Source organism: Canis lupus, chromosome 35 (assembly GCF_011100685.1).
Source record: "Canis lupus familiaris isolate Mischka breed German Shepherd chromosome 35, alternate assembly UU_Cfam_GSD_1.0, whole genome shotgun sequence".
NCBI lineage: Eukaryota > Metazoa > Chordata > Mammalia > Carnivora > Canidae > Canis > Canis lupus.
In genome coordinates, this window is record NC_049256.1 from 1,412,723 (window position 1) to 1,425,966 (window position 13,244).

General features: G+C 40.0%; 1 protein-coding gene across 10 annotated transcripts in view; it reads right to left on the reverse strand.

Moving 5' to 3' along the window:
* Positions 1 to 13,244, reverse strand: part of SPIDR (scaffold protein involved in DNA repair) — a 435,376-nt gene that overhangs the window by 45,756 nt on the left and 376,376 nt on the right. For 8 of the 10 annotated variants that reach the window (XM_038583990.1, XM_038583988.1, XM_038583989.1 and 5 more), the window contains one exon: positions 8,972 to 9,091. The exons of the other annotated variants lie outside the window; for them this stretch is intronic. In XM_038583990.1, coding sequence (XP_038439918.1) covers positions 8,972 to 9,091 — 120 coding nt within the window. The remainder of the gene's footprint in view (positions 1 to 8,971; positions 9,092 to 13,244) is intronic. 10 annotated transcript variants of the gene reach the window in all.

Sequence of the window (13,244 nt, forward strand, 5' to 3'; positions counted from 1 at the left end):
AGGAAGCCTGCAGTCGGTAAGGCCTTACCTCCACCCTCACCCCATCCAACACGGGCAGTAACTAGGGAACGGATGCTGGTTTATTGTAATCAAGCATTTGGCACGGGCCACACCACCCTGTACCCCCCGACCCCAAACCATGTACAGTCAAGCTAGGCTATGTTTCAGGATATCCTAACAGAAGCAGAATTTGCTTTGGAGCCATTTAAAAGTGTGTTTAAGGTAAAATATTTACTTTTGATGAGCTTACTCTTGATAAACTCTAAGTCCCTCATCAATGAAATGAATAAAATAATATTTGCTTTAAGGGGTTATTTTGAGGATTATAGATGAGTGCATACCCAGCCTGGTATCTGGCATATGATAAATAGTAGCCCTTGTTATTATAAACACCCTTTTGACTTCTTTTATATTTTACTGTTTCCCTTGATGCCTTGGTTAATCTCATTACCTGTAAGCAGCTTTCTTGGACCTGGGGGAAGGAGACTGAGCTGCCCTCTGTGCTGGGCGTGGTCCCAGGAGAGCAAAGAGTCTTATAAGGCTTCACGAGGCCCTACCGGTGGGGTCGGGAAAACAAGTCTAGTTACATACTCTTGGCCTAAGCAGTTCCACTTTGGGAATGCTATCCCAAATCAAAGTACCATTCATGGCCTCAGGGTATGAAAAGATTTCTTAAACAAGTAAAATGAAAGTACTAACCATAAAAGAAAAGATTGACAACTTTGATAAGTTAAGTATTGCAGCTAATAAAAAAGAACAAAAAGACATGCCACCTAAATAACACATAAACCATACAGAATCACTGAAGGACTCGTATTCAGAGTATATAAAGCTGAATATTCCCAAAGAAAAACAAGCAACAGACTTGGATAGACCAAAGAGGAAATACAAATGGCCAATAAACATGGTCAAAGTTTCTCAGCCTCAGTGAGTAACCAAGGAAACTGCAACTTAAACCAAAATGAGATTCCACTACAGATTCATCAAGTTGAAAAAGAACAAAGTCTGGAAAAAATAAGGAAAGGATATCTAAGGATATCAACTAATGGAAAGAGTAGAATAGCAGGAAGACTTCACAGTACTGGACAGCGGGAGACTGGAACTGCTGCTTTTGGAACCCAGCTCGGCATGACCCACTGAGGGTGAAGAAGCACCCTCGCCCCGCCACGCCAGGCACACGCTTGCACACCAGGGGCCTCCCATCACTGGGCCCACGCCTGGAACGGCTGGTTACTGGGGAAACGGCCTGTCGTACGTACATAAATCTAGGATGACAATGAACAAACTGGAGTTACCTACAGTACATGGATGCATCTTACAAAGTTTACCGGCACAACACCGTACCCACAACACACAGGCACTCAGCGTGAGGGGCCCCACCCTGAGTTTCTTGGCCGCTGTATATGCATGAGGTCTGCGGCATTTCTTTGGTGAGTGAAGGAAGCAAAAGTTAATGTGGTACCATCTCTATAAAGGTCAAAACCAGGCAAAACTCACTACTTTTTAAAGGATGCACACAACATGCTAAAACTATAAAGAAAACCAAAGGAGAAATCTGAGGACTGAGATGTCTCCAGCAGATGGAGAGGAGGTGTCACCGGGAAGGACACCTACTGGGGTGGCTTCTGGACACGGATCATGTTTTGTTTCTTGAGTTCAGTACTGACTTCATGGGTGTGCTTTATAATTATTCAACACTCTACAATAATGCATTCTTTCATGGTTTGTTGTATTTCACAATAAAAAAACGCTAACTTAAAGATCAATAAATAAAGGAGACATGCATATATACACACACAGGATGTTTGCTGCAGCATAGCTTTGAAGTGGCAAAACTGGAAACAACCTGAACATCTGTCAGGAAAGGGACATCCTCAGGAGATTCTAAAGTGAAAAAAGGCAAACTCTATCTCCTTGTTTAAGATGTGTTTATATCCATGAAGAGAGGTGTGAAAGATCACATTCACTGTAATGAATACCAAGTGGAAAGAGAGAGCTTTTTTTAAAGATTTAATTCATTTATTAGAGAAAGAGAGAGAGAGAGAGAGAGAGAGAGATAACAAGCAGGGGGAGCAGGAGGGGGAGAAGCAGGGTCCCCGCTGAGCAGGGAGCCTGATGTGGGGCTCAGTCCCAGGACCCCGGGATCATGACCTGAGTCGAAGGCACATGCTTAACTCACGGAGCCACCCAGGTGCCCTCTCTTTACTCTTTATATTAATTATCTGAACAGCGACAACCAACTTATTATCTCATTTGCAGAGAATATTGAAAGTCCTAATGTGAGGCTTTTAGCAAATGTGTGGTCCAGGTTCAATGGCTTTCATGATGATCTACTCCATTGTTGGCAATTCTAAGAAGGAAGCAAATTGGCATGGTAATGAAAATTACCTTTCTTGGAGTTTACATTTTCATTAATAAGTGTCTAACTGAAAAAGAAAAATCTCAAATTAAACTTGAAGCATTCAGTGTGCTTATTTACTATGGATCTGATACTATTCCTGGTTACTCAAGATAATTCTAGTATAGATAGCTTATTGCTATTGTTTAACAAAAACAATGGAAAACACCAAGAATCTAAATTAATACCGACACCACTGATAAGAAATAATCAGACTTCTTATCTAAGGGCCAGGGATTATAACCATAAAACAAATGGGAAATTTACAGAAATGAATTCCCCTAAAACTGGAAGTAATTAAGTCAGCTGCAGTAGTGAGGCTGCATGCTTTGGGATTTGACGAACCTGGCTTGAGGCCCAGCTCACATATTGGGAGCCAAATTATTTAATTTCAGTGAGCTTCAGGATCTTCATTTAAAACAGAATAACACCACCTAATTTGCCAGCTAGTTGGAGGGTTACATGAAAGAGGGACCTTAGGGACATTGAAACTTTCTTTTCACTTTCTGTGCCCTGTATTAATAGACAGATATTTTGTTGGCAAATTCATAGATTTTAGAGCATTCTACCTAAATTAAAACCTATAAAATTTTCCAGATCTGAAAATCCAGTAATGACGGCATATTTAAACTAAGTATTTGACTTCATATTTGAGATTAATAAAAGGACACACTCCCCACTCAGCTTCTGAATCATGCTGTTACCTACGCCCTCATGATAATAACCACTACCACAGACTAGTAGGCAGGAAGGAGAAAAAAAACCCCTACATTCATATGTAAAATGCTTACAGGAGCAAGTCACACTCAATAGTTACTTCCAGATCATGCTGCCGGTGCCCGGAGGAGCCTCGTGGAGAGGCCGTGGTGGCCTACACGCATCCCCCTCCCAGCCTGAAGCAGAACAGCAGCACAGGGATTTGCTGTCACATTTCAATGTACACTAGATTTCTATTTTTTTAAAGTTCAAAAGTTTAAAAAAAACTGGCCTCCTGGTAGATAATTATGACTTTTTGTAAGGAAAAGAAGAGCAGGGGGAAGAAAGTGGAATTGCTGAGATTTTCAAGAGGGGAAATAAATGAAAAAGAAAAAAAAAATCCTGCCCATTTACAGAATTCTAGAGTTATTGTGCTGCAGGCAAATGAACTAGATAAACTGCTAACCTGGAGGGACAGGTACTAGTTGTTTTTATGTTCTTGTATCAGCTGATCTTCCTTCTGTTTTCTTTGATCCTTGTTTTAACTAAATCTCTCTGTACTTTTAATTCCACTGGTTTCATTATTCATTCTTTTCCATTATGATTGGGCAACTGACAAGGCCTGGCAATTTCCAACTGGATTTCTTTTCTTTCCTGGAAAAAAGTGGAATACTTCCAACTTCTAATTATCATTCTTTTAAATTACTCTGTCTTTCTCTTTCCCTTTTGTTTGTAAAAACAAGACAACAAAATCTCAGATCAATTCAAGCCAGATTTCTACTTTTCAGTTAATTAGAAAAGAAAAATAAAATAGGAGGAAGAAGGAAAGAACCACTGTTTATATGGCATTTTAGACTGTACAAAACACTTTTTATGTATTATCTCATTAAATTATCCTAACAGCCTTGGGAAGTAAATGCTATTTATCCCGATTGATAACTAAGAATGGGATTAGTTTCAATCAACCAGCAAACATAAGAGCTAATATATAACTCAGACATATTGATTCTGAGACGAGTGCCTTTTATCAACACTGAATCCCAATTGCCTCTGCTCAGTGTCCAGCAAAATTCTTGGAAGTAGGAGTTTTGTTTTTTAACTGGCAAGTTCCCTTACACAGGCCTGACAGGCATAATTGTGTAATTGCAAGGTAATTTGGTTCTACTTAGTCTCTGGATTATGGGGGTATGTAGTGAAGTGAGGCAGGAGGATCAAACACAGTTTTGAGAACTACTAAACAATCTGTTTTACAGCACAGAGGATTGTAGGGGAAAGGAGGGAAAACAGAATGGGAAGAAATCACTGAGGAGATAAACCATGAGAGACTCTTAAATATGGGGAAAAATGGAGGGGAGGCGGGTGGGGGTGGGGTAACTGGGGGATGGGCAGTAAGGAGGGCTTGAGAAGTGACGAGCACTGGGTGTTTAGGCAACTGATGAATTCCTGAACTCTATGTCTGAAACTAATGATGTTCTGTATGTTGGCTAATTGAATTTATATTAAAAATTTGTTTTATATAGCCAAGAAATATTTGTGACTGTTTTGCTTTATCATTTGTCAGGTTTTCATCGAAAACTGTTAACTGCTATAGAGGAAAAATAACACCTGGCTTCCGAATGGTAGTCTGTTTTTGGTCAAAAGATAATAGGAAAATAAATTTATAGTTGGGAGAATGGTCTCCTATGGGTGTGTGCCTGGAAACCTGATGAACCCATAAATCACACCATGAAGGCCTTCTTGTTGAAGCCTTCCTACGGACACAAGCAAATGAGGGGGAGAGCCACCCACTCCAGCAAAAACCTTGTGACACTGTTATTGACTGTTTCCAAGCTGCTTCCCTGCTAGAACATAAACCCTCTGACAACTGAAACTAGGACATCATCCATGTGTCCACAGTAAGGTGATGTGTTAATGAATTAATAAGGGAAGAGGAAGAAACATGGAAAAGCCCATAGTTAAAATAGAATTTCTTCATCTAATGGACAGCAATGCAAATTTATTTTTATTGAACAGTTTTTCTAAACGCTATTAGGGTAATAATCTTGACAATGGTTAATGCTTAACCTGTGAAGTTCAGAGAATCTTTTAGGTGGTATGTGGTTGTCACTTGTCCTCTTCCTGTGATCAGCTTGGTGGGTTTGCCAAGCCTTGCTGCAATCTGTTTTTTTTTTTTTTTTCTTCTTTTTATGCTTTAATCAATGGCTTGATTTTCACTATCACTGATAATGAAAACAAATTAGAAGAGACCTAAAATAGCTTTCTTACCTTAAGGATCTTTCATCAGAAGATAAAGGTGATGAATGATTGGGAGGAGTGCCCATTTTATTTAATAAATCTTTGTCTTAATTTCTCCAAAATAATGGTTTAAGGTTAAGTAACTTTCTGAGCCCCTATTCTTAGTCATCCCTTTTTGAGATATGTGAAATTATGCTCAGAGGTTCCATTTAGAAACTATTCTTCTCCAACTGGACTTAATGAAACATTTGTACCATTTTTGTAACTCCATGTAAGCACTTTTTAGGCAATCAGTTCATTTTTCTTTTTTTCTTTTTAAAAACCGAGGCAAAATTCATACAGCATAAAATGAACCACTTTGAAGTACACAATTCAGGGGGCATTTAGTACATTCACAATGTGGTGCAACAGTCACCTCTATCTGGTTCCTGAACCTTTCATCACCCCCCAAAGCAGACCCTGCATCCATGCATAGATGCATAGAAAAAATAAGATAACCGGGAAGTATCATGCATCAAACCTTAGTTTCTTTATTTTTTGTTATTGGTACTTAATGGTTTAATTAAGAAAAATAAAAACAAAAACAGGAAGGAATTTATAAGCCCAAGTCAGAAGAATATGGGGCATACATAGTACCAATAAGAAAATTCAAAAGGATACAATTAAACCAAACTGAAATGGGAGAGGTGTAAGAAGGAGAGTGAGCAAACCCAGTATTCCCAGGTAACACTGACTCTATCAAAATATCTACACTATACACTGGAAGTTAGGAAAGGTTTGATCAAAGTCTATTTAAATAGTTTTGGGCCAGAATACCCCAGATAATGTTGTATACTTCGTACTGCATCACATTAAGAGGTACACACATCTAGGCAGTGATAGCAAGGCTGGGATTAGGGTGAAACAGGCAAATTCCTCTATCACAGAGTCGTATTTTTCTCACTCTGTGGGTGAGACCCTTGCAGAAGAAACAAGTACAAAATTTGTGAGACCGGCGTGTGTATGGTGTGTTTGAGAAAGGCTCTCCTGTGCTGTAGTGCTTGGCTAAGCTAATACCTGAACATGATCGTTTACCTATTGAACAATTCTTTTATTTATTTATTTTTTTAAAGATTTTATTTATTTATTTATTTATTTATTTATTTATTTATTTATTTATTTATTTATTTTTTAAGATTTTATTTATTTATTCATGATAGTCACACAGAGAGAGACAGAGAGGCAGAGACACAGGCAGAGGGAGAAGCAGGCTCCATGCACCGGGAGCCCGACGTGGGATTCGATCCCGGGTCTCCAGGATCCGCGCCCCGGGCCAAAGGCAGGCGCCAAACCGCTGCGCCACCCAGGGATCCCTATTTATTTATTCATGAGAGACGCAGAGAGAGGCAGAGACACAGGCAGAGGGAGAAGCAGGCTCCCTGCAGGGAGCCCGACGTGGGACTTGATCCCTGGTCTCCAGGATCACGCCCTGCCTGGGCTGAAGGCGGCGCTAAACCGCTGAGCTACCCAGGCTGCCCAGAACGTTTCTATTTCAAAGAAAAATTTTATAGAGCTTGTTTTACCTTGTAAAATGCTCTACATTGAAAGTCACAATTAGCTGGCTGTAATCCTTACTTTAGTAGACCTTCCAAGGTTTACTATGTTTATTATGCTCAGCCAAAGATGTGTGCTCCATACCTACCAAAGAGATGGCAACGCTGCAAATTAATCTATAAGAAGATTGTTTAAACAGGTTCAAAATTTTAAGTAAAAGATGTTCAAATGGATGAAATATCTTTGTGTACAAAGCTAAAAGTAGAAGCCTCCCTGAAAGAGCATGTAATAACCTCAAACCCAAAGAAGCCTGAAGGTTATCTGGTCTCCTCATTTCATTTCCAGGGGAATCAGCGGCCAGAGTTACCAGTATTGGTAACTCACAGCCAGGATACAATCCAGGTCTCCTGGCTTCAAGTTAAAACCCTTTCGCCTCCATGCAGAATGTCCATTTGGGTGTCTTCATATTACAGAACACCACAGCACCAAAATAAGGGGGTGTGGGCAGCACAGGTACACAAGAAATTCTCTAAGAAATGATGTCAAGACAGAAATACACCAGAACACAAAAACAACATATACACAATAACCAAGAAAGGTTGAAGAAAAGAGGGGATACAATCTTGGAAAGATCTGCTTACTTAAACTTCTATTTATGTTTCCCTGTACAATTGTTAAATAGAGTTCAAAAATAATCTCATTTTAAAGGACAATAGAAAGATTTAATTTTGAATTAAAATAGTCATGCTAAGAAACAATGGCAGGGAGAAAACAAAATCTGTAGGGAAAACACAAAACATACTTCTAAACTGAATAAGGGCTTAAATCAATAGCATGATGCTTATTTAGGGAGAGCTTCCTTTTGCTTCTTTGAGCATCAATGGTTTCAAGATTTAGCACACTCTGTTTCACTGACATTTTATTCACCTTCCAGAAACTTAAGTGAACCCCAGGAATAATTTTATTTTTCAAAATAATGAAATTATTATTAAGAACATCCCTTGAAGGAGGGTTTCCAACCACAGCAATTTACAAAGAGATTCTGGACCTCAAACCCCATGGGAAGTGTGTGGCTCTTTAAAAGGGTGGCCTTTTTGAAGAGGGAAAGTCAAAGGAAGGAAATTACTACGTAAGTGTCTTACCCAAGGAGAGCTCTCACCACCACATATTTCCTGTTAAAGGAGCATCTGAAATGGTTCCTCAGTAATAATCCTAACCCAACCCAGCCAATGTGCACTGAATGAATCCTAATGATTCCCTTCCATGCACTTCTGTGTACTCTGGGTCACACTCAGCTGGAGTGAAAGCAAGGGTCTCCACAGGACACTGCACACTGGAGCTTGTCATATGTGTGACCTACTGTGTGATCCTGGGCCAACTGTCCTCACCTCTAAGATGGAGGTGACAGCAGAGTCTTCTTTACTGACTCTTGTGAGGACTAAGAAAGACAAGAAAACCAAGTGCAATGCATGGAAAAATTTTTGCTGTGAAATACTGAGTAATGGACATTCACACTCTCCCTCTCCTTGATGAAGTGTTTTCACAGCACAACCCCATGCATATCCCCTTAGACTTTGTGAGGAAACCAAAGGTCCATGTCCAAATGTTCACACGGATGTACCTGTTTGGATGCAAGTTTTGAGACCCAATGGTCTCCATTTTTCCTGCTAAAATTGAGCTCCAATAACTACCACTTATTACTTACAAAAATATACACCTAAATCTTGTTGAGGAAAATTCTAAGATAAACCCAAGTGCACAATCAATGTCCATTACACAAATATTTTTATGAGCCTATCACGTGCCAGGAAATATAATGGTGAGCAAGAAACAGCACCTGCCCTCCCAGAGCCCAACAACTGGCAGGCCAGTCTGAACTACTGGCCACCAGGCATTCTAATCAACCATGGCAAAGGAGTGTGACAACGACCAAGACAAGGTCTGATGTCTTGGTGTGATTCAGAGCCTGGCATATGGTGCAGGCCAGCTTGGGAGAGCCATTCCAAGATTTCTCATAAAATCATTAATGTTTGCATATTATTACTAAAAAAATGAACACACTCAAATTTACGCCTATGATGTCACCCTTATTTATATTAAAGTATATACCTTTCTGGTGGGACATAGGTCAGCAGGAACCCCAGAGTCCTGGGCATAGACACTGCAGTGAGTAGCACTGTGACCTTTGGGTGCCCAGGTGGAGAAGGGGAGGTGACCAAGCAGTAACTCCTGCAGGACATAAAGGAAACAGTGCTGGCTACCAGTGCCAGGGGTCTTCGTGCAGGAGCATCGTAAGGCCAGCCTGTGAGGGAAAGGCAGGCCTTAAATACGTCCAGGAGGAAACCACAGCATTCTAGGCCCAGGGCACGGCAGGAGCCTGAGCGGTGGGATGACCCGCCACAAGTACAGCTAGCTGGGGACTCGCATGCGGCCTTGTAAAGGACTTTTGGATCCTGACTATGGGGTTGGTATTTAAGCATATTAACTAAACTTGGCTTTGATATAAAATTTATCAGTACTTAATATGTTACCTTGAAAACAAAAATTGATACTTAAAACAATAATTATTGATCTGAAATGCACCACCCCACACACAAAGTGCCCACCCCTCACTCTATCATGAAAGCTGACCAGACAGCAGTTCTCCTTATCTTCAGTCTGGCTCCCAAAGGAGATAACGGAGACAGTCCTCCCTCCCCTCCTCATTCTAGTACTTAGCCCCAGGCCTTTCCTGTTCTCTTCAGGGTTCCTAAATCTTGACCTGCCCTCTGAGCCTCCCTCAAAGGTGGCTGCTATCATATCGGCCCACAGCTCTTTGTATTAGGCATTTGCCAGTCAGTGTCTGCCTGGGTCACCCCGGCTCTCCTGCTGGCCGGTGAGCTCTTAGAGGGAATGGTCTATTTTTACACTCCTGGTGGAGCTGCCTATAGGTATCAGAAATTAAGATTAGTTCCTAACTGTTTTTTTGTTCTTCTTCCCTCAATTCCTACAGAAGTTTCTGAATCTGCAGCCCGCCCCCAATCTCTCTCTCTATCTTAAATCCATTATAGGTACAATAGCAGGATAACCTTAACTCCATTTTCATTTTTATTACCTCTACTTTTCTTCTCTCAAAATCTCTCAGGGGGCCCAATTTTCTCTTGGATTGATGAAGATCCCTAAAAAATAGGACCTACAGCTTTATCTAAATTGACTTTATACCTCAGTATATTCTGGTTTAGGATAAATCCCAAAAATCTAGCTCAGAGCTCAGTGTCACAGCCACTAGCCAGGGGCACAGCACAAAGAGGCACTAAATGGTTATAGAATAAATGAGTGAATTATCTTTTCAAAAAACCTTTTCATTTCCCCTTTTGCATACATCTCTCCTGATCCGACACGTATGTCTTCACACATAACATCTTACCAATTTGAAGAGAACTTTTCTTTCTGCCAGGCCAGGATGTTTAAAGCATGTGTGCTCACTAACTTCTTTTATGAAATCTGAGATCAGCCAGTTAGGATCTAGTCACTTAAAACATTAGCTGCTCCAATACTTGTGCCTGTCTAGTTTTCTGTTCAAAGGGAAGCAACTCAAGGTCAAGGATCATGTCAACTGCTTCCTTGCCCTTCTGGGTATTCAGGTAGCGCCTTCTGTATATAGTGAGCACTGACTACTCTTTAATAAAGTCTTCTCTTAAAGGGCCAGTCAACAGATCTCAATCAAGTAGAACCTGTAAATTAGTCATTTTAGACACAGAGCTTAGTGGGTTTTAACAAGTTGGGACACGAATACCCAGTAGGTATTCTGAACTGAAAGAATTTCTCCTTCCCTACAAAGTATTGGCTAGCTATATTTTCCATACCTATGGGGTTAACACATTTTTTTTTTTTTTTTTTTACAAATTCTTTTCCGCCTCAGTATGGGCGTATCATATAAAAATAAAAACATATAATAATCAACAATAAAAAGATAAAGTTCATATAGAATTATGACCTCAAAGTCATGTGACTTTTCTGCTCATTTGACCACTGAACTGCTGGTATAGGCCACATGGGAAGACAAAGGTCAGGGGAGGTGCTCTGGGAGGACAGAGGTGCTAGACAAATAGCAAGAACTGCTCTTGAGAGGAGGAAAGCCCAGGCCGAGCTCCACATTCTGCTAAGTGAACAGGCCTCAACAGTGTTTTTTGAAAATGGTAGTTTTTTTTCCTTTAAATCCAGACTATTTTTCTGACTCTTTTCACTCTAAGCAGTCAGTTTGGACATACAACTCCATAAATATGTCAGAGAAATACAAAAGATATGATTGTTGTTTTTCTGCAAGCCTTCCTAAATGAGGCAGGGGGACAGAGCAGCATTCCTTGCACACTGGTCCAACAACACATCTGTCTGATTGGACAGCTCTGAGGTCATCGGTCTACCTCCTAGCCTTTGTAGAGAGGAGTGATTTTCCATCACTAGAAGAGAGGATCAGATGAAGTCTGGTAGCCAAAATCTAAGAGACTTCATGACTTAGCCCAAACACACAACTATTTTCCAGTTGGCAAAAAAGTTATTTTCTGTATTAGATATTGGAATTATATAATTATAATTAATCATTTTAGCTTGAATTTTGGGAAGTAAATACATTTTGTTAATGGTTTATGAGAAGTATATTTTGTTAGAGTTTACAGGAGTTGCCATGAAACACAATAATTTGGGAAAAAGTAAAAGAGACAATTTGTGTTTACTGGGCCATGGATGGATGACTGACAATGGATGATATCACTAATAGGCAATTATAACATCCAGCATTCCTAAACGATTTAGTAATTTGTTTTGAAGAAATATAGCTTCCAAAAGAACAAAAAGACAATCTAAACATTTACTTAGATAGCTGTGTGCCAAAATAAAATTAATTATATACGTGAAGAAATTAAAAATCAAATATTTAGTCACAAACTTAAAAATGGTATGGGTTCCAAAAGTTTGTTTATAAATGAATTATTGGCAATACTCGGTGCATTTCCTGTGGGAAAAAAATTTCCTATGGGAATGTTGCAGATAGTAGTAGGGCTCCCCTTGTAACCAACAAAAAGGCAGATTAAATATTAAAAACACATATGACTATAAAGCATAATGGTAACAGAACACAGACTTTACAGAGCCAAAGAGGCCAGGACCGCAGTGGCTCTGTCATTTACCAGTACAACTGCCACAGGAAGTTACGTGCTATAGTTTGCAGCAAGAAGCCTCCCAGAGCAGCCTCTGTCTGGCCTCCAGCCCATCAGGGCAGCTGGCAGCCGGAGCAACTCTGCTGCTCCACATGGAGGATCTCCCATGATGGGAGCCCATGTGCATCCTGGTGTGCTCAGGTGGGAGGCTTATGCGTAGAGTTCCCGCCCAGGAAGATTACCTCCCACAAGGCCCTGAGAGCATTCACCCTGTTAGGTCAGTACGTCAGGGCTGCGACACCACGTACTGCAACTATACAGTCTTTTCAGATGCTTGTGATTCTAAAATTTAGGATTAAATGAGGTTCAGCCTTAAATACAGATAAGTTTCATGTGATCCAATTAAGCTTTTCACATAGTAGATACGCTTTCTAAATATCAGGACAAACCTCTCTCCACCTCCAATCCATAAGGCAATTACATTATAACACAGTCACTCTTTTATAAGCAAAAGGAAGCATTTTTCATACAACAAATCTGCATGATCAATTAAAATGTTCTCATATCTCTCTACCCAGGGCTTACAGGGGATCTTTCTATGTCTCTCAGGAGAACAAGCCCTTGGGAAGAGCCATCACTCGCACAGTACCATACGAAAGGCAGATGAGACATAGACTTGTGGCCTCTGGGGACACTGACTGCCTACAAAGGTCAGTCAGGAGAAGAGTCAATAAATGTCCACAAGTTAGAATGACCATGGCCACAATGTTCATTATGCAAATCACTGGAGGATGCTATCAATAACTGCTTCAGAATCAGAACATCATATACTCACAATGTTTTTTTTTTTTTCCCCATTTCTCGGATACTGGTATAAGATCAGATGTTACTATAATTAAATTAAAAATTAACAGCAAAAGAGTTAAAATAACACACTATTCAAAGAAGGAGAGATTAACCATAAGAGAGAAAATCCCCAATTCACTGTTTACACTAATTCTCTATGTGACTGGATAGTGCCATTAAAATGTTTCTTCTTTTTCCTAATTTATAGATTTAAGATGATTACTGGAGATATACTAGTCATAGTTTGGACCAGATTTATGTACCATTCTACTTTGCCTATCCAAAGCCACATTTATGGTGTGGTACCATGAACCTTGACAGAGAACAAAACTTTCTTACAATGGAAAGCAAAAAGATGTGACAACTTAAGAGTTTTATTTAAAGCTTATAAAATGCCTTTA